At 43.4% G+C, this 22,299-nt stretch overlaps 1 protein-coding gene across 4 annotated transcripts in view; it reads left to right on the forward strand.

Annotated features, from left to right (window-relative positions):
* Positions 1 to 22,299, forward strand: part of camsap2a (calmodulin regulated spectrin-associated protein family, member 2a) — a 60,774-nt gene that overhangs the window by 30,179 nt on the left and 8,296 nt on the right. For 2 of the 4 annotated variants that reach the window (XM_050055476.1, XM_050055477.1), the window contains exons 5-12: positions 6,540 to 6,572; positions 8,058 to 8,199; positions 8,914 to 9,053; positions 17,549 to 17,645; positions 18,727 to 18,823; positions 19,084 to 19,115; positions 19,225 to 19,294; positions 19,505 to 21,560. In XM_050055476.1, the coding sequence (XP_049911433.1) occupies positions 6,540 to 6,572; positions 8,058 to 8,199; positions 8,914 to 9,053; positions 17,549 to 17,645; positions 18,727 to 18,823; positions 19,084 to 19,115; positions 19,225 to 19,294; positions 19,505 to 21,560 (2,667 nt within the window). The remainder of the gene's footprint in view (positions 1 to 6,539; positions 6,573 to 8,057; positions 8,200 to 8,913; positions 9,054 to 17,548; positions 17,646 to 18,726; positions 18,824 to 19,083; positions 19,116 to 19,224; positions 19,295 to 19,504; positions 21,561 to 22,299) is intronic. The other 2 variants (XM_050055478.1, XM_050055479.1) reach the window with 1 other exon arrangement.

Consider the following 22,299-nt stretch of genomic DNA (forward strand, 5'->3'; position numbering starts at 1 on the left):
CAGCCCTGCAAAAAACCACATTAAGGGCTTGTCTTCACCAAAGCGGGTTTTTTTTCTGAGGCCAGTGTATTTTTTCAATCCTTAGCAATGGGAGTGCTGCATATTTACGGTGCCCTACAAACGCTGGCAATATGATGAGGCCCTGACCATGAATGCTGCACTTCTCACTGTCGCTTTGGCAGTCACAGTGTAGGAGGGACAAATACCGCAAAGACAAACCGTCTCATCTTACACATACAAGTGCTGAACAACAAAAACAGCTATGGGGGAGAAATATGTCACTACACTGTATATATCTTATATATCCTCTCTTGAACCAACACAAACTGGTGGGTCAGTCTTCTCTCGCTGCATGCTATAGTCTTCCCCTCATCCAAAGCAAGTACTCTATCTTGTGCCGACATGTTTACTTCCACAGATATTCTGTATCATAGCAGCCAGAGCGTTCCAGCTGCAAAAAAGGTGCTCCTTCAGAGAGCTCTCAAACGCTCCCAGCTGGGCATCTATAGCAAAAAAGCTTTGGTGGACACTGGGCCTAAACCTTTTTATCACTGATTATAAATTTCAGTCAGGTCCATGTCTGTGTGTCAGTACCATGGATGTATAAAGAGAACTGGATATGGTGTTTGAAGCGGAGCCCCCTACATTCCAATGAAAGTTGCTCAGTGGCACGGAAAGCCAAAAAAAGATTGATTTCTGTATCTTCTGCATTGTGGGGCCCATAGAGCAACTTCTGGTTTAGCCCTCTGCTAACTTGAGTGGGGATAAAAGTATGATTTAATCTGCACTTCTAGACTTTTGAAACGTTATTAACCGATTGGATCAAATACCTATCGTGAAACATGTCATTTTGTGGGGGTTGTGATGCTCAAAACAATATATCCACTGACTTACAGGCATCTCTTTTACAATGTAAGTCTATGGGGAAAAGTATTTTTAGGCCCCATGGCATAACGTGACAGATCTGGACGTTTGACCACTATGTAAAAATGGTTTCAAAGCCCAGCACTGTTCCTGGGTGCTTGGTCAGTGCTACATTAGGTATTATGGTCTGGCAGTGAGGGTCAGGGTTGGCATAGCATTCACTAATTATCACCCCGACACAGCAGAGAGATGATCAGACAAGAGGAGGGAGAGGGGGGGAGCAGGTGGATGATGTCACACTGATGTCTCATCCTTCATGCTTCTGCTTCTCACCTCTGTATCATTTATTATGCACCACCAGCAGTTTTCAAACAGAAACGTAACCTTTGTGGTTTCTGTATGATGCAGTGGGTTTTTAGCAAGTTTCAGTGATCCCTGAAAGTCATGAACCCCCTCAACACATTTTAGATAACCCTGAGAAAATTCAGTTCACACTCATCAGCAGCCGTTCAGTCTCCGCTCTCTTTTATTATTCATTTCCTTTTTTTACATTTCAATTTCACCATGCCCTTGATCTCTACTCTACTCCTACGCTCAAGACTCTGTCTCCTCAATCATCAGATCTTTTCTCACCCCTTCCCCAGGGTCATGCCTCCTCTCCTAGCTTCCTCTCTGTCACAGTTTATGCCAGGCAACAAACTGTGACACAGCCAGTGATGCTGCTTTGCAGGAATGTTTAGAGAGTTAGAAAGACTACCTAAGGAAAATATTGAAACCCTGTCCCTTTTGTTTTCGTCTGTAGGGAGTTGACATGAAGCATTGCACTGTGTGTGTGTGTGGTTCTTTTCCCAGTCCCAGGGCTGTGCAGACTTCCACCATGTTTGATGCTGATCTGACCAGTCAGTGTGCAGACGCAGCACACAGCATGCCTCAGCTATCCTTCATGAGCACACACACTTTTAACTGGTGAAGTTGCATCAAAAATAAGTGACCAATCATTTCATCTACATTTTTGCATGCTTGTTGAACAAGAAAACTCTTTCCAAAACGGAAAAACTCGAGTTAAGTCAGAGTCTCTTTGCAGCATAGTCACCCTGTCATTGAGTGTCTCACATGTGGAGCCATGCCTGCTCATGATGTTAGTGCCAACACATCAGTTTGTTTGGCCCCCCAAGCGTGAGTGTTGGCCCTTCAGTAACATCATCCCTAACCTCAGGGAGGCTCACGCGGATTGGTGTGTGTGTGTGTGTGTGTGTGTGTGTGTGTGTGTTTGAGGGAGTGTGTGTCCTCATGATGACTGTCTCTCTCTGTTGCTCATGGCTACATTGTTCTAGTCTGAACTGTGATGAAAGTCACAGTCATTAGATGATGTAGTTGTACACTTTCCGATAAAGTACTCTCAAACTCTTAACCAGCTTTGTATCATAACCATGTGTACAGTATGGGGTAAACTTCCCTCTTCCCATCTTGCCAGCAGCCAGCTGCTTATCTACCAGCTCAAATAACCAGCCGGCCGTCATATTGCTTTCTGTGTTAAAACGGACAAGCTCACATCACCGTCACCTATCAGTGGAAGCGTTTATTGGTCCGGTGTGGCACAGTGCTTCTGGAAGTTGTAGGTTTTCTACCTCTTGAGCAAAAGCCTCTTTCCTCTGTTTTCTCTGGTCAGGTATAGCACCAATTTCAAAATTATTTCTGTCTTTCTACTGCAGCCCAGTTCTCTAAAAAGATGATCTTTCTAGCAGTGAAATACCCCTTTAAATACTTTTTTTGAATATCAGAAAGAACAGTGTTGTTCATTGCATTGTACATGTGAAATTTGAGCCAAATGAATACTTGGTGAAATATCGGCCTTTTCTAAAACCACTCTCTGCATATTGTTTACAGGACAGTTTTTAAACTTTAATTTGTGTCTACCTTAGTGGTCTCGCTGCCTCAGACAGGACACGTTGCATAACAACTGCTTGCTGTGTTGGCAGACGCAAGGCAGGCACAGTCAGCGTTTTGGGTATTCAAATGTAATAATGACTCTGCTTCCATCCAAGTGTTTTTTGTCTTCTGCCTTTCAGTGTCTCAGTTTATATACATGTAGATATTCTACATATGTGTATCAGTCATAAAATGGCTATTATGACCATAAATTTTACTGGGTGGTCATAAAACCACAAGGCTGTTGTCTGACTCTCTCTGTCCTTCCTCTGCCTCTGCAATCAGGCCAGAAATATATGTCTTCTGTTGCCAAACTAACAATAAGCTGTGTTGTTTTATGAGAGAAAGAAACCACTCATTTTATTTGCCTTTCACTGAGACACAACAAAGCCTGAGCATTAATGTCCTAATTGTGCACACACACACACAATCACGTAAGTTGATTGGCCCGAAATGAGGCAAGGAAATGAGGGTCTCATTTACATCAGTCAATCAGAACAAGGTGACAAAGAGAGGAATTTGTCTGTAATTTGCATTAGGGTATGGGGGGCGCAAAATGATTTAAACTGCACTAACGTGCAAAAAAAAAAAATTGTGCACCACTGTTTCCCTTTTGTTTGTTTTTTTGCAGACGTCTAGCCACTCTGTCTATCCTTCCTCTATCCCTCCATCATTCCCCACCTCCCCAAATCTCCCCCCTTCTGTCTTTGCGGTATGACTGCAGTGTGAGTCACACAGGCAGCCTCTGTCTCAGTCAGACAGAGAGAGACACGTACCCTCCTAGGACAACCCTTAGAGCTCACCGGGGCAACAGTGATTTTATTTTAACCTACTGTACCATACCCAGGGGTGAGGGTGGGTGGAGGGTAGTAGGAGGGAGGTGTGTGGGGGGTGGGTGATTGCAAAGGCAGCGTCAGGACAGAGAAGTGAGGGCTAATCCTTTTAAGTTGCAAACGCTGAGCCGCAGCTCAGCCGGACATGTCTGGCTTCAGAGGATGAACTTTGATGGGGAAGAGGGAGAGTTGCAGGATGATTGAAGTGGAGATGGACGGAGTGTATGTGTGTTGTGCGTTTGTGTGCGTGTGTTTTTGTGTGTGTGTGTGCCTTTCTGTAAGGAGATGATGGACGAAGGCCTTACCTCTCCCCAGGGGTTTGATTGGTGGCTATAACAGATTTTAAACTCTGTTTGACCCTGCTTAGCCCACAGTCTTAGATCATCACTTTAGATGCAGACAGTCTTGATCTCCTCCATCATATTCTCAAACTAACCGGGGCAGCAAGGCTTCGATTTGCGTATTCTGAATACCCTGTCATTGAAAGTTCACATTGACCCCTATCTGTGGGCATTAGTAGCCATTTGCATCATCACAGCAGCCTTTATCAAAACCCCAGGCTCACCTCCTGCTCGTATACAGAATTTCAATGACAGTCAGAGAAGCCCAAAGTTCATCATAACCCAAAGATCGATCTCCCCTGCTCTGTCTCATGCCATGCTCCTATCCTGCCAACCAAATGTTCAGCTTGCATTGACTTTATGAGGTCATGTATTGGAAGGCAGAGGGCAGACTTTATTTCTCCCTCTCTGCCTTGAATGACCTTTTGCAATGTTCATTGAATTCCAGTGCACGACAGCTAATGGTTTCTTTAAGTTAGGGATCTTGGTCTTGTTTTCAAGACATGTATTAGTATAACCAAATTTGCGAGATTCAACAAATATCCAGGAACCTGCATCCTTGTGTTTGATAAATACATGGAATCATGACAATGTAAATGACAAAAAATATCTGCTAAAATACGTAGCACAATAAAGAAAGGAGCTCACATATACTTCAAGAGAATAATGCCGGACATAGAAAATATACACTACAGCATCACATCCAGAGTCACAATGATGGAGCAATATCAGGTTTAAAGGCAGTCCATTCACTGGCAAACAGATACAACTGATTACCTAATATGTTGTTTATTAGATTACATCATGTTTTCTCCTCTGATGGCATCAGGCTCTCGCTGTTGACTAAAATTACCATTCAGAGAGCTGTGACGGCAATCAAATCAGGAGAATCCGAGAAAGCTGCAACTGATCTTTTTATCCTCTCGCTGTCTGTATTATTTATTTGGGGGGGCTTCAGTACAAAGCGGCTGTACTTTCTCACGAGTCATGGCTCGCCCTTTGAAGCTGAGCACTTGCCAGCCACTTTGAGTGGCACTCACATTCGGTTCTTTGATGCTTCGAGGTAGTGTGGGAATTAGCTATTAACTGAGGCAAGCCTCCACTCTTTTGGAATCAGCTTACATTGTCAGTGGATAGCTGACAGTTTGGCTACATTTATGCAGTGGGATTGTTATTTGGTTTCTTTTAGCTACTATGGGTATTTAGCGGATGCTCTTCTCTTTAGCAACAGTACAATACAGTTCCTGATTTTGGAGGTGCCATACGGTGTCCCTTAATTCTAAGATTCATGTCAGCAATTTAAACTCATGAAATTCTCAGTGAAGACTTCCACACATCAGCAGTGAGCTCAGAGGAAATTTGGGACACTTAAAAGACTCCCAATTAGGAAGTGTGTCTTTAAAGACAGTAAAGAAGGATGCATGCCTGTTATTATAGATTGCCTACAGTGTGCTACATGTAATACAGCTTACTTGCAGGTCTAATGATCCATGTTCTTGAAATGTTTCATATGGAGCATAGCGTTAGTTCAGGCAGGCCACGGTGTTAAGCTCAGCTCACATCCCAGCTACAACAGTTGATCCCAAACAGCCCGATCAGCTGATTGCTGATAGATCACATTATTACTTTCTACGCAACCAATTGGCAAATTTCATTCAGGGCACCTTATTTAAACTGTTCAGGCCTGCCTACTGTTGCTGCTTCTCTGCAAACCGCTTTGCAACCTGCCCCCACCCCAGCTTCTCCTTTTCATGCTGTGACTTATCAATGTCATTTCTGTTTGTCACTGATGCTGCTCTGTTCTGTTCCTGGGGGCATCTTTGCTGCTGCTCTCCCTGCCTTAGGCTTTCCATGTAGGCACATGGAAGGGCAGGGAGGTGTGCTCTCTTTGCCTCAGGCTTTCCACATAGGCACGCAGAAGGGCTGAGGGGTGGGCTCTTCCTGCCTTAGGCTTTCGATGTAGGCGCATGGAAGGGCAGAGAGGTGTGCTCTCTTTGCCTCAGGCTTTCCTCACATGTGCATGGAGGGCAGTGAGGTTTGCTCTCTCTGGCGTCAGCTTTCCACGCAGGCGTGGGAAGGGTGGAGAGGCCTGCTCTCTCTGCCTTTGGCTTTCCACATAGGCACATGGAGGGGCAGAGAGGTCCCAGAACAGAGCCATACCACCAAATATCAAATTGCAATGGAAATAAAGTTTTCTTTGACTAAAGTGGTCCTAACTGAACTGTTGTTGTTCACTATTTAGTTGCAGTGCCATTTTATTCAAGAGACACTGTGACTATGAAGTAACCCATATATGCCGTGGCCATAACTAAACTCTAATTCTGCAGACATATGAGTATCAAAAGCCTGAGATACACACACAGAACTTAACACCGCATTACAATGAACACAATTTCAGGGTTGTTTGGGTTGTGTGGGCCGCTTTTCGTGCACTCTCAACAAAACACAGGTTCTCTCCCTTTGATCTCGCTGCTGTCATGTCTTTCCTTGTATTACTAATCGCATTACGAACTAATCTCACTAACAGGTATTTCCTCGTTGTTGTCTTTTTTCTTTTGCTGTGCTGCTGCAGTCTCCAACCAAGTGGTACATGAAGCTTGTGCCCGTAAGTCTAATCAGCGCTGTGCTCTTTCATCTATGTATCCATAGTGACCGTCTCCGCTCCGTCCTGCCTCTCTCTGCCTTTTTTGCCATCATTTTTTTTGTTTTACATGTGTGCACATCAACCTGTGACTCCATTGTTATATAAACACAGCTTTTCTTTTGGTTAATGAGTGTTCCCTTGTGCTGCGTCCATGTGATTGACTGTACAGGAAAAAACTTTGAAAAGAAATTATGATATGTTACATGTGTATTTATAGAGTGTGAATTGCGTCATAAATCAGTTCTCCTTTATTCTCTAGAGTCTTAATTAACTGCAGTTTAGTGTAAGGTTGCATTTACTGAAACCTGTGGGATACAGACATTAGGAGCATGAGTGTTGGAGTTGAGACACTTCCTGTATTTGCTAATGTGAAGGTCCTTGTCAGTGGAGCTAGACACCCTAGGGGAATCACTGAAGAGGTCTCAAGGGATTAATCAAAAAGAAAAAAGATTATTTTTTATTAAAATTTGAGTTCAGAGATGGGATGTCTCGGAGCATTTGGCACGAAATTGCTTCATAGTCCCTGTGCCAGCTGCTCACACTGTAGACCCTCTTGTAACATTGTCCCTCTCAGCCTCAAACATTGTGTGTGTTGTAGTGGAAAGTCATGCCATTGGGGTGCACGCACAGTTACTGTACATGAAAAACTGAAGTTGAATTGAAAATGCTGAACATGTTGAGAATAATTATCCGTTATCACACCATTAGGACTAACAAAATAATCAGTGAGTCACTGCAGTTGTATTTGTGCAGTGCTGATATTTACCATGGTGGGTTTTTATTCCCTCTCAGTGGGCCCGCTACGACTATTCCCTCTCAACAATTGTAACATTTTACTACACTCGTTGTAAGGCTCCACAAACATTCAATCACCTTCATACATGAGTAAATTTAATGAAGGCTCAGAATGTGTTTTAGAGTGACAATAAAGATACAGCTGTCGTGATGGTTGCACCATTATGCATGGCTAATTTTGCAGCTGTGATTAATGATTGGATAAAGAAACAGGAAGTGTACTGTGGATGAAGGTAGGTTACTGTTGCACAATGCAGTTCTCGCTTAGTTAGTTAGTTAGAAGGCCAGCATATAATCAAGGGCCGTACAGGAAAAATGTAGTTGTTAGTGGTCCACTGAAATTGCTAGCTAACACCACAAGCATTGATGGCAGAACATAATTCCTGTGACAGTCACAAGATATCGCTTTTTGTCATGCAACCAGTCTAGTTCTAGTAACCAATGCTAACCGGACAGATGCTTGCTAGGCAGACACAGCTTGATACAGTAGCGAGTAGTGTATTAAATGTAGGCGAGATTGCGGAAAAATTTAATGCATGCATTTCATGTCACATTCAGGGACCGCACAAATTGTTTCTGAGGGCCACCATTGGCCCGAAACCCGCACTTTGTGCAGCTATGGTTTATATATTCGTGTTCTATGTTATACAGGCTCGCTACAGGAAGGAGCAGGCCTCGACCCAGTCGGTTCCCTGGATCCCCCCAGTGGACAACCTGCTGAAAGACAGCACGGATGGCTCGGCCCTGGGTGCTCTGCTGCACTTCTACTGTCCTCAGCTGCTGCCGTTGGACGGTAAGGAGCTTACAGTTAGTGTGGGCTGTTTTGTGTTTGTGTGTGTGTTGGTTTGGGACAGGACATCCTGCAATGTAGCTGAAGGTGACCGTAATACAGTATATCAGCAGTTTAAGAGCTCTGTCGACCGAACCAAATAAAAAATGAAAAATGCTTCCAACCTTTTTTTATAAGTTTCTTTCCAGTGTCACCAAAATAAACATTTGTTTTTAGGACATTCAAACCTGAGCACAGTGATTCTCTCTTTTTATATACATCAGAGATCAGTCGCAAACAGAAGATGTATTATAATCACATCAATTTGATAATGAAGTGTGTTGTCAGTGGGCCAAACAAACACCCCCCCACACCCCCCCCCCCACACACACATACAATGCATATACACACACACAAACATTTAATGCAACTGAGAACATCACAGGGACAAAAGATCAATCACTCAACACTGTTTACCCTTTAGATACATTAACGCACAGCTCCACCCACAGGTTGATGACATGCAGCTCGCTGTCATGATTAGTCTGTCATTCACAAACCACTGGTCTCTAACACCTCAGCAGTTACTTGCTAACACCCTCAGCACTGTTCTTAAGACACGTCACCCATCTCAGTGCTCTGAAAACCACCGAGGTGTGCGTCAAAGTAGAACCCCTTAAATCATCAAATTCAGACTGACGTTACACTGACACATGATGGCTCCCTCTGCCCTGCCAGATGTCTGTCTGAAGGAGAACATGACGCTGGCTGATCGGCTGTACAACCTGCAGCTCATACAGGACTTCTGCAAAGACAACCTGAACAGCTGCTGCCACTTCAGCTTGGAGGACATGCTCTACGCCTCGTCCACCATCAAGGTACGGCTCAAACCTGGCTACGTTCAACACCAAGGGTGGGAGGTCCAATTCCAAAATGAGATCTATTTTAAAGTCTTTTACATGGATCGGTTTTTATGATCGTTTTAAAGACTTTCTGTTCTTTCCGGTCAAAAATATGCTACATCTGACGGAATAGAAATCTCTGGAGTGACTTGATGCTTGTATTGTGATACTGATCCTGTTTGGTTGGTTTCTAAAGCTTCTCTTTGGAAAACCACTTCTCCACCGCTTTGAAATCGCTTTTACAGTTAGTGTGCAATCGTCATTACAGTCTTGGACAAATATCTGTCAGAATGTAAACTGCTGAACTACTGACTTGTTGAAACTGAGCCTTTACGATATTGCAAATGTGTGTGTGCCAGCAGAAAGAAGAAATGCCAATTGTAGTTAGTGGAAAAACCACCATCTGAGAAAAGAGGGACCTCCTCTGAAATGGCTGTTAACATAAAATCCAAGCAAGTGGTTAATGTCAGACTGTAGTTTGCACATTTGCAAAATTACAGGCAAATCAAAATGTGGAGTTATACTTAAGTTAATGGTTGTTTCCATAAACGGACACAAATCCCGTACGTGTAAATTCATTCATGAGCTTGTCGACAAAACAGATTAGAAAAGCATATGGTGCGGTATCCAGTGAGAAAGGGCTAAATGAAACAGGAGAAATGGGCAGCTCTGTAGGCCAGTGTGGTGAGTCATGCTGTGGAAAAACCATTCAATCCAAACTATCTGTCTTCACCAACCACAAGCCTGGAGAGCTGCGCCGCTCTCTGAGCATGTCTGCATGTGTTTCTTTCATTCTTTCCTCACACACAATTTCCTTGTCGTTCTTTATTAATTTCCTTCTTTAATTTCCTCTTTCTTTTTTCTTTCATTATTTCTTTCCTCATTTCCATCGTTAACATGTTCAGTCATCCATTCCCCACTTTTCTTTCTGTCTTTTTTGTTCCTTTTGTGTTTCAGTCTGATTTTCTGTGAGTTTTCTAATTTTCTCCCGTCGTTCTTTGTCTCCTTCGATCAATCATTGTCTTTCTTTCACTGACTCACTTCTTTTCACTCTCTTATTTGCAGCTTGCTTTGCATTTCAGTTAGGAGAGGCACATGAATAAAGTAAATTGTTTAAATTTGATTACAGGTGTATAGAATAATGGATATTGTGGCAACTACCATCAATGAAAAAGCCGCTAAGAGGCTGAGTAGGCTCATAACTGTGACTTGTTCAAAGAAATCCATGCCAAATTCTGGCTCCTACAGATGTGATGATTAACATTCAACAAAAAGACTTTGGACTCTACAGGGAGATTTGTAATCAAGGGGTGTCTACTGTACCCTGAGCAACAGCAAGATAAATCCCCCCGTGGAGTCCAGACACTGGTGGTGGTGTAGGCTGGTGGCCGGTGATTCTCCAGAGGCTGATGAGGGTGATGAGGCTGATGACTCTGCGATAGCTAAACAATGATTAGGAGGTGGAAAGTGTGCACATCTGCAGCATGAATGTATTAGAGGGGAAAAGAGAATCATATTTAAAAAGACAGCAGCATGATGATAGGCTAACAATGAAGGTGTGTCACCGTGCTATTGGTTAAATGTGATTAGCTGATTGAACAGCTGATATCTCAATTGACAGCCCCAGACAATGACGGCAAATAACGCGAGTAAGCATGTCTTTGAAGAGAGAATGGCAGACCGTATGAGAAATAAATGACAAGCCTAAGCACTCAAAAGTAGAATCTTCCTGACTGAACTTTTGTTAGAGCTTCATTTTCTCTAACACCAGTGTCACCACTGTGTGTGTGTGTGTGTGTGTGTGTGTGTGTGTGTGTGGTTCAAGGTTATCTGCTACTAATGTGAGATTATTGATTGTAATTTCTTTGTATATATATAAATGTATGATGCTGCTGGAGTGCGCCAGATAGAATCAGCTTGGAAAACTGTGACAGTAAACTCGCTCCCTGCCCTACTTTCCTTTCCTCTACAATAAAAACATATATAGGACCTGAGATCAACCAAAGTCTGGTAAAACAAGCATGAATAGCTGCAAGCTGCGTGCCAAATTTCAGCCTCCTAGAGGGCAAAAAGTGTGGCCACCAAAGGGTGGGGATATTTTTGTGGACTGACCAACCAACTGACAGAGCGAGCTAGAGAGCTGCTGGTCGCAGCTAAGGAGGCAATATTAGTCAGGAAGCTTTAATGTTTTTATTATGATGGACAGAGATGACACAATGCATGATTACTGCTGTTCTTTCATGAAATACACAACCTGATTTTGGTACTCCTCCATGTCATACTGTTTTACTTGGTCAGGGCCACCACTGCTTGTTAAACGCTCTTATTCTTGTCCCTCCTCTTGCTTAAATCCAGTGTTGTAGGATTTATGGGAAGCAAGGTCTCAAGTTTGAGAAACACATGCTACATTTATACATTGTGTGGGCGTGCATGACTAATATTATATTTATGTAAAAGATCAGTGTTTGCTCTAAAAATATTGTTCTAGTTGCGATCATAAATGTGTTTTTGTCGGCAGAAAACCTTTTCATCAAACGGCCACAATTCCCACAACTTCCCAAAACGGCGACTCTCACTACTCGGCCACACAAAAGGCACAATTTGTCTGGTGGTTTTTGTGTGACTTTCCCCTCCGTGCTTTGTGTTTCTGTTTGTCCCCGACGCGTCCGTCTCTGTTTTGCCTGAGAGCTGCATAAGCAGTATAAAAGGTTGATGTGTCTGGATGACTTTGACTCTGCCGCAGCGTGTCCTCTGACGGAGAGCTGTTGTTCTCAGCACTGACTGAGCACAGGTCACTGAGAGGACAAACATCAGCGGACTGTTTGAACTGACTTAACATCAGCTCTCAAGCCACCGTGAACTTAAAAACAGGTTGTTTATAGTGCAGTTGTAGCTGTGTTTCCAGCCTGCTGTTGAGAGCATTTTTATACACACTAGATTAAATGCATTGGTCGGCTGAGTTGAATTAATTACATGGACTTTCTGGACACTGATGTAAGACTTTTGTAATAGTAATGGAAATATTCTTTAAATATAAAATGCAATTGGTTCTTCATATTCTGTGCTTCTATTTCAAGCCAACAGGGAGAAAAGAAGAAGAAAATTTGAATTAATTCTCTTATGAAAATAAAGCCCTTGTGAGATGGATAAGGTGATGGATAAAGTGCAGCTCACACACATCTAAACACACAGCATCACAAACCAGCCAGTCACACTATTTTGCTGACACCAATTTCACCGAGATAACTTTAAAATAAAATTAAAAAAACAGCGGGGGCAGAGCTGTTGCCTGAGAGCAGCGGTGCAGCCAGAACTGCGTACAGAACCAGTTAGATTCACTAACCTTGACCCAGTTTCCAAGCAGTCACACCCTCAGAGGCTGTACGCCGTGGCCCGTCATACTAATGGAGACCTTATTATAGAGATTGAGCCGAGACATTAGCGGGGAGGGGGGAGGCGAGAGAGGTGTTGATGTGGAAGAAAATGGAAACAGGAGAGAAGGGAACAAGGGAGAGCAATAACACTTACACCAGTGGAGAGTCTGAAACGGTTAGAGAGGAGATGGATGGAACGGAGCGGGCGGGGGCAGTCTTTCAGGAAGTTGAGGATGTGTTTCGACAGAGGTGCGAATGTGACAAATAAACATGAGCTGGAAGTGTTCATGTGCTAATCCTTCCATCAGATGTGATTAAGATCTGATGTTTTCCATTCTTATCCATTGATTAATTAATGAAATGTCTTTTCTAAAGTCTAATTATAAGTTTTCTGGGCCTACAATGACATATTCAGATGTATTGTTGTGTTCAACCAACACTATGAAAACCAAATATAGACTGTAGACTGTAGCTGGTGCGGGTTAGACACTCTAATAGACATTATCAGTCATCCAGAGAAATCAGATATGTGCAGAGATTTGGAATCGAAGCCTCACAGCCTGAACATTTGACGGCTGAGCGAGTGTGCGTCCTCATGCCTGCACGCTTACACACACGCCAGCCTGTGTGGCATCTCCGTGTCAGATTCCATGTGCTTCTTTGTGGCTGAATATGTAGAGCACTGCACATCAATTCACCAGAGTTAAGAGCCCCCTTCTCTCTCAAGATACCACAAGGCTCGCAGTGAAAGCCTCCATAAAAACAACATTTTGAATGTTTGGTGGAAACAAAATCAGTCCACATTATCCACAGAATTATCCACAGTATGTCTTTATGAGACAATAGACTAGCCTGCAGCACCCAACCCCCCAAAACCATAAAATGCACACATTACTCAGGACCCTTTTCTTTCCTAATGGACACCAGGCTAGTAAATCACGCCAGCCCACTCCCATTTACTGGCTCTTCATTTAATTAATTCACAGCACATCTAAATTACCATCTGTGGATCCAAGACGGAGAAATGAAATTCACCAGCTTTGGGCTTTTGCCAGCGTTTTGCTTCTTCTTTAACCAGGAGGTTTATAGAGGCAGACGTGCTGAGGTTGCCCCAAGGAAGGCAATTAACACACTTACTGTAATACATAAGCTGCCTCTTCAACTTGGCTTTAAGTGTGTGGATCATGTGCAGTGTGACTGTTAGATATCAGTAATTAGGATGTACAGTGTGGTACACTGCATGGTATCAGCAGAAAAAGTGGCACACAGAATTACTTTTACTTTAGAGGTTGGAGGTTGTAGCTGGGAATGGCGTCACACCTGAGTCGATCATGTTCCAGTGCAACCAGTTGGAAAACCAAGATGTTGTTAGCAATAGCCAGGTTAGCCATTGTTAGCAGTACCAGTTGATACCAGCGCATTACGCTGTTTTTTACACATAGCAACATGTTCAGAGATAAAAGTTGGACAAAATTTTGTGTATGACTGTTTTAATGACACACAAGTAAGAAGGAAGTGCTAATAAACACTATATTACTGCAGCTTTCACTACTGTTGATGCGCAGAGCAGCCATTTTAGATTTTGAGGTCTTGGTCGGTCAAGTTCCTTTGACTCTCCAAGTCGGAAATCCAACGTCAGGGGTGTTCAGGTTAAAATTTCCAACTGAGAACTCGGAAGTTCGGATTTTCTGGTGCACCATTACAAACCAGCTAAGTAAAAAATGTTTGAAGCTATTGCCCCTTTCAAACACAGACTGGTTTATCTGTTTGATTTATAGATATTATATTAATTAGCATTTGGGTCTTTAGGTCAGTGGTTCCCAACTGGTCCAGCCACAGGGTCCAGATTTCTCCTTAGTCATTAGTTCAGGGTCCACACAGTTTAATACATTCAGCGTCATACTTAGATCTGGCCATGTCATGGAGTTAGTTTGCCAGTCTGTCAAGTAGCTGTCCGTTATTTACTCATTCTCTTGCAGGAAACGGACACTTCAGAATAAAAACTCTGTGAGTCACTTGTGGTCCATTCAGAGTGGACCCACAACCCATTTTTGGGCCGCAACCCAGTAGGTTGAGAACCACTGCTTTAGTTGACGGACTGATTTGCAGTGCACTGTGATAAGCCTCAGTTTCTAGACCACCAGCAGATAAAGAGTGCAAGGATTTAAGTAATAATCATTAATTTTTGCAGTGAAGCTATAAGCATTGACACTTTCAGAAATGTGTGCATGGAAGTTCAGTCTTCTTTGGATGTTTTTTCCTACTTTAAAAAGGTTTCTCTGCAGGCCGCCGATAAAGTTGGCGCTAAGTCAGGGGAGCGGGTTTTCCAAATTGAGTCTGACTGTCTGGCTGCAGGACCTAGATCCTTTAATCAACCCTCAGGCCCGATGACTGTTGACATTAATGCCCAGTAAACACCCAGTGTGTGTCTAAGCTTTGTGTCTTGCTGAGTTGGATCAATTTCTGAGGGTGTTTATGTGCATCTTTATGCATGCAAACCTTAAATATTGATGATGCATTAATACCGTTCATGTGTGCATGTGTAGCACTGTTTGTGCCCATCCCTGTACAGTGGATTAGCTCCCTCATCCCTCCACCCCTCATAACCCCGAGCTGTCTTCCAGTAATCACCAATCAGGTTCCTGTTTTCATCCTGAGAGTGACACACACTGACACTCAAATCTCTAAACAAGACTGCTTTGGCAACGCTGCAGACTTGGCAGAGGTAGCAATGCCAGTCAACAGGGAGATAGGCGTAGCGGTGGTTGGTTGTTTGGGGCTCTGTGTGAGTGTGTGACTGCTGACTGGTGGTATTACGCGAGAGCACTCACACCTGGTGTGTCAGTAGTAGTCAGACAGGCAGATGGGAAGAGAGAAGTCAGGTTGGGCTTTTGCCACCAATCCCGGCTGGGCGGACGACAGGAGGTCTTTGTCTCTCTCTGTGTTTCTTTATTTCTTTCTGTCCTTTTTGTTCCCTTCATGGCTGTTTTTTCTTCTGTTCGTCTTAAGCCATTGAGGAATGCTTCCCAAGCTGAACACACCTAAAGGTAACCTGCATTTTAGTATTTGACCAGCTGTCTGTTAAAGAGTTATTTTACCCCAGAGATATTAGAAAGGTAAATGTAACTCAAATCAAAGGTAGAGGAGAAAAGAGAAAAAATGGAATTGAAAGATGAGAATCTAGCTGTAACCAACAACTGCTCAGTTTGCACATTAAGATGATAATTCAATATTTCTCTGCTTTACTTTGATTAGTTTGGTAGCCATGTGCACTACAGCTTCTCACACCTACATTCTGTCACAGCGACACACCTTTTTACACATTTCCTGCTTTCCTTTCTGCCATGTGAGAAAACAAAAAGGAGCCCCCCACCCCCAAAAAAAAACTGCTAAAATGCTGCAGTAACACCCGAGGGAGACCACTGCTACTGGTGTTAATTGCCTCTGCCCCTCCTGCTGTGCTTCTGGGCAGCAGTTGAGGGGCCCGTGGGGTGTATGCGTGATGTGTGTGTGTGTTTACTGGTGGGTGCTCGGCAGAATGAAATGTTGCTGATGAGGTAAATCAGGTATCTTTAGAGCTGAGCCATGCAGCATTGTCTTTGTCTGGAGACCACGGACCGAGGGTGGGGAGGGGGCGTGTTTCCTCAAGGTCATCCCCGCTTCACTGCACTCGTTTTGCATATCGTGTGCACGTGTGCATATGTGAGTGAATGCCGGCATGTTCGCGGCAAAAGACGCCCAGTTTGGCATGAGAATTGATTAAATATTGATTATTGAAATATTTTTAAGTGGAAAAAAATGGCCTGAATTGAGTTTATTTTACAATTTAAATGAATAAATAAATAAATAATAAGAAGAAGAATGATAATAATGATCATCTTTATTGTCCACAAATATGGAAATGGAACTTTTTGTGAATGATTTTGGTTGCTGCAGCAGCTTTAGTGTCATCCAGAGGGCAATTTTATGAATTCTTTAAAAAGTGGATCAACAGCATCAGCACATCACCTTGTTTTTGAGTGGAGGAATTCAACTCATTCTTTGCTTTGTTTCAAGATGACGCTTATTTAAAATGTCCTTCACAAGTTTTTTATTTTATTCATGGTGTCACACACCTTTGTTCACTAAAAAAATGCAGTGTTTTGACTGAATGTGAGACTGAATGGACTTTTCTAGTGTTGACAATGAGGGCAACAACAAAATCAGGTTGCACCATGTGGTGTTTTTAGTAATGTCTGTTAAAGGCTACATATTTCACCTAGCTCTGGTATAATGGTTTTTCTTGGTCCATACATTTTTCCTTTGTTGTAAGGTAAAAAAACAAACAGTGGGTTTGGGAAAATACTGAGGGAAATGACTTTGTAAAATGGACATTCTGCAGCGCAATGTCCTCAAGCAGTTTGACCTCCCACTGTATGTTGACCTGATTCAGACATGGACACGAGTGGGCACAGCAGAAGCAAAGATCACTCCAACATTTCTTGCCCGATTCCAATTCAGGTTGGCTGGTGGATTACACGCTGGTGATTGAGAGCAGAAAAAAATAGCTGACCTCTATTTTATAAATTAGGTTAATGCCTTAATCACTCCTCTACTACGGCAGGTACTGTTGACATTATTAGCAAAGTGGAAGATCTATTACATGAAAAGCCATGATGTTGGTTATATTATCTTAGCGTGACTCTGAATAAGTCAGGAAAGCTATGTTTTAAATTTTACTTAAAGGTCTCAGATTTTTGGAAAATGCCTTACTAAAAAAGGATGATAAATATAGATCCCTCATAAATTACTCCACTGTAGGTACTGTAGGAACTCTGAAACATCTTTCCCTTAAGAGGATACTCTATGAAATGGAGCAAGATTGGTGAATTATTTATTATGCAGACTGAGAGATAGAAGTAATGCTCATCATCTGAGGTTCCCTGTGAGGTTTAACAGAGACACCTACTGGAGAAATGGGTAAAATGCAATCACATGTCCATCAATATTGAGGGTAAAGTGACCACAGGACACTTACAAAAATGTGTGCACTGTAACAGAAATTGTGCTGAGTGATTATGTGTTATTTAATCTCATCTTTTTCGACTGTGTCCTCAGAATAACTACCTGGTGTTTATGGCAGAGCTGTTCTGGTGGTTTGAGGTGGTCAAGCCGTCTTTTGTGAAGCCCAGAATGCTGGACAACGAAGGCACAGGCAAGTCTTCAATCCTCATTATCTCATGAAATATCATTTGAAGAACATCTTCAAAGTGAGGCCATTTCTCTCTCGGAGCAACACAGAGAGACTGATGCACGCACATGGCTAGACTATTTTAACACTTTGCTTCCTGTCTACTGAGGAATACAATGAATCAGCTACAGTTAATTCAAAATTCTGCTGCACGACACAAGACTAAAAGGAGAGCCCACATTATGCCTATTTTAAAGGCTTTACACTGGTTACCTTTTAGTTTTTGTGTTGATTTTATTTATTTTATTACAGTAGTTTATAAGGCACTACATGGCCATGCACCAGACTACCTCTCACAAATGCTCTTTGGTTGGGTGCCCAGTAGCTCAGTGGGTAGAGCGGGCATCCCATGTGCAGAGCAATGTCCTTGCCCCAGCAGCTGCAGGTTAGGTTCCAACCTGCGGCAAAAGAAATACTCTTTGGTTCATGAAGGCCCCTAGCATCCTCTGGTTCTTCTCTTTTAGCTGTTCCACAAAGCAGTACAAAAATATTTCGCCATGATGCTTTCAGCCATTACACTCCAAGGTGCTGGAACAGCCTTCCAGAGGAGCTGAAAATAAGGATAGTTTTTTAAAAAAAAAAAATAAAGAAAAAAACCCAGCTATTTAGTCTGGCTTTTATGTAATGTTCCATAATTTTGTAGTGTTACTATTCTGAAATTATCATTAATTTTTATTTTACACTATTTTGTTTCCATCACAATTTTATTGCTGATCATTAGGTTTTTTTTAATGTATCAACATTTTCCCTTATTTAACATCCTAAGTTTTGTCATTCAGTTGTACAGCACTTTGAAGTGCACTTGTTTGTTTGAAAGATACAATACGTTTGCTTGACTGATGATTGATTGACGTCTTAAATTCAGACCTTATGATAGCATTGGGAGTAGCAATAGCAACCATAGTGTCATGTGAACAGGGATTTGTAGCCGTAGAGGTACCTGTAAGTGTATTTTATCTGAAACTCATGCAAAGCGAAGCGGTTTTATTTTGCTGTACATTGTGAAAGCACAGTTTAATCATTTGTCTCTGTTGTCTCACCTTAGAGCCCTCATCATTGTTGAAGAATATGCCACTCATCCCCATCTCCAAGGCAACCAAGAGGAGCTTCATGGAAAGACCCCCAAGTCCTGAAAGACCCAGGTTAGCTAGTCCAAATCATGATATTCAATGTGAAACTCTGTAATCTATCAAAAGTGCATGAGGAAGGCTATTTACTTGAGTGTAGCTGCGTGTTGGTTGGCAGCCAACAGGTATGAAATTATGATTTATTAAGCCAAATAAGATCAGCTCATACAGCAAAATCCTTACCTGGACAAACTAAAGATAAAAAAGGACAATAAAAAATATGTATATATTATAGTGTATAACATGTCTGTTTTTTTCTCTCTCTCATCCTGTAGTTTGCCTTTACGACCCCAGCCTCGAAACTCAGGTGATTATTATTTATTTATTTACCTTTTTTGTTGTTGTTTAATCAGAATTGCATAATTAAAATTAAAACTTGTGTTTTAATTCTTACTTTGCTTACTCATGTCATCCAGGAGAGATCAAGAGGTCAACTTCAATGTCCTTTGTCGATGGCAACCTCGGCACCTGGCCTAAAGAGAAAAGGTTTGTAATATTACTGACCTGTTTGTGTGCTGCTCATTTAAAATATCCAGTCCCGAAGAGAATTAATGATCCCATGGGGATAAGGAAATACGTGTTGCGATGTTGCCAAACTAGACTCTTTCCTCAAATAACCTTGTAGAATTTAGAAATCGAAACACAAAACAAGTATCTGAAGATTTAATTCTGTTTCCTTTTTGTTTTCCTGTTAAGGTCTGGGCCTTATGGAGTGTCCTTTGACATCCCCTTTGACAAAGAGGACTCTACTTCTATGAGTCTTTCCTCTACACGTGGCATGGTCAGATCCGTCAGCACTGATGATGGTTCTGGTTTCAAGGTCCACCACCTGCCCCGTGGAATGAAGCGTAACCTGTCCTTCCAGCCAGTGAATGGTCAGAGTGTCGGTATTGAGGAGGAGGGCTGCCCAGACAGCCTGGCAGGTGTGGAGCCCACTAGGCGAGCGTTCCCCAATGGACATGGCAATGTCATAGCAACAACTCCCTCCATGGAGGAAGCCCTTCAGATAATCCACAGCCCAAACAGGCCCCCACTGGAGGGGATCAACAATGGTTTCTTCCTGCACTCTCAGGGCCACGGGGCAAGTGTAAGTGTCTTGGAGCCAGTGTCAGAGTCGGACTCCAAAGGTCCTCTGAGCACCACAGACACCACCGAAGTGGACACTGGCATCCATATTCGTACAGAGGACATGCTGGATGAGGATTCCTCTCTGAAAGACTGCTCTGTGAACATGGACTTGGATATGGACACACCAAGCCCCTGCCCGAGCAATCAAAGCAAATCCCCCTCAGGAGTGAGGATGACCAGCTTTGCAGAACAGAAGAAGAAGAAGCATTCTCCATCATTGCCAGACTCAGGGAGGTGCAGCAGCAGCTCCCTCAAGACCACTCCTGAGGGCTCTGACTTTGGCCTCCCATTATCTGTCTCCTGGGCCCCGACCCCTGAGCACAGCCCCATCCATCAACAAACCACACCTACTCTCACTGCTCAAGCATCGCCCACACCTGTACAACTTCCACCCAACGACCCAGCTCAGGTTATGGCTACGGAGATGGTGCAGCTGAGGATGAGGTTGGAGGAGAAGCGCAAAGCCATCGAAGCACAGAAGAAGAAAGTGGAGGCTGCTTTTACAAGGCATCGGCAAAAGATGGGTCACTCTGCGTTTCTCAACGTGGTGAAGAGAAAAGGAGATGGGGCTGCCAGCGGAGAAGAAGGAGGCAAGATTGAGGGAGAAGGCAAGGCAGCAAGTCCCACCTTCAAATTTGGGAGGAGCAAGGCAGACACACCTGATGGGGCAGAGCAAAGCAGCACAGCCTCCTGTTGGACAAAATCACCTGGTGCAGGAGAGGAAGGTGGTCAAAGCCATGCTCAGCTCACCGAGGTAGACCTCACTGAGTATACACGTTCTATTGAGAAACTCAACCATTCGTTAGCTTTCCTCCAGACTGAGATGCAGCGACTCGCTCAGCAGCAGGAAGTCATCATGGCCATGAGGGAGCAACAACATCAGCAGGCGTGGGTAATCCCTCCTCCACATACAAACCCATCACCACAAAAACACAGTCGAGCCGTTACTCGATCCTCAGGACCCTCTTCTCCTGCTGACTCCCCTCGTTCCACCCACCGCTCTCCAACCAGCATCAAACGCAAATCTGCCTCTTTTCACTCACGTAATCCTCGCACCGCTCGACCCAGCGAGCTAAAGCTGGCACCTTATAATCGAGTCCTAACTGCCCCGCAATCTGTCGACAGCATCCCCAGGCTACGGCGATTTTCTCCCTGCCAGCCCTTGGCAAGTTCCTTTGTTTACTTGGGGGAGAAACCAGCAACCGCCAACCCAGACACAGTAGCCTCAGATGGAGATAAAAACAAGGAGACGGCGTCACTCCTCTCCCCAGAGAGGGAGATTGCCAGTATATTTGTAGCCAACTCACCGCCCAGCTCGCCCAAAAGGGAACAAACAGAAGCAGATTCTGTTCAGAAGCCAGTTGCAGAGCTGAAACCTACCATAGAGTCAACGTTTCCTGAAGTGCTTGCCCACCCTGTGGTAGAGACCTTCACCGTGACACCTACAGAGATCCCTCCCCTACCAGACGCCTCAAGCCAAGGCAAGACCAGTTTGATTGAGGTTCCTCTGTCAGTCGTGAAGCCACTGGAGGATCTGACACTCGATGATAGTTCGGAGATGCAGCAGGGTGATGAGGAAGGCCCGGATCACGATCAGAAGATGTGTCGGGGTTTCTTCTTCAAGGTAGGCAGTTGATTCAAAGAACCGGTCTATATTTTCTAGCACTTTCTCTTCTAATGATAAATAAAAATTGGATTAGCACAGAGCCCAATGTGTAATGTACAAAAATACTGTCGTTCAAGAGAGTTGAATGAAACTTTACCAGTCAATGTTTTGTGAGGTTAGGTGAGGTGGGATACGATACGATGCGATGCGATGCGATGCGATGCGACATGATACGGCAAAGTACGATACGATACAAGATGATACGATACGATGCAAGATCATACAAAATAAGATATACTGTCCCTAATGAGGAATTGGTTCTGGACTCTGTACTGGAACCAAAGGGCGGAGTCAACAAGTAAGACCAAAGAACCAGCAGCATAATTCATAAAAATCTCAGCATCTAGGTTGCAGCCACGCAGCTCCACTTTAAGATTCTGGGGGAAAAAAGGCAATTACATTTGAACCTAGGGCAGCCATGTTTGTTTTCATCAAGAAACACAAGATGATGAATGGTTCAAGAAACATGTTAGCTAAGAAAAGCATCATCTTCCCATTTATAGGTTGTAAGATGGCTTGCTAGCTGCAGTCTGGGGCTTCGATGTAGGTCATAAAACTGGGGCTGTTGTGAATAATTCAGGCACAGCTGTGGAGATGTGGGGTTGAAGAAGGGTTGAGTAGATGGTGGATGTGAGGGTGGTTGCTGGGGGATGAGCAAAGGATGTTGAAATAAAACTCCGGTTGAAACCAATTTGTA

Source organism: Epinephelus moara, chromosome 10 (genome assembly GCF_006386435.1).
Source record: "Epinephelus moara isolate mb chromosome 10, YSFRI_EMoa_1.0, whole genome shotgun sequence".
NCBI lineage: Eukaryota > Metazoa > Chordata > Actinopteri > Perciformes > Serranidae > Epinephelus > Epinephelus moara.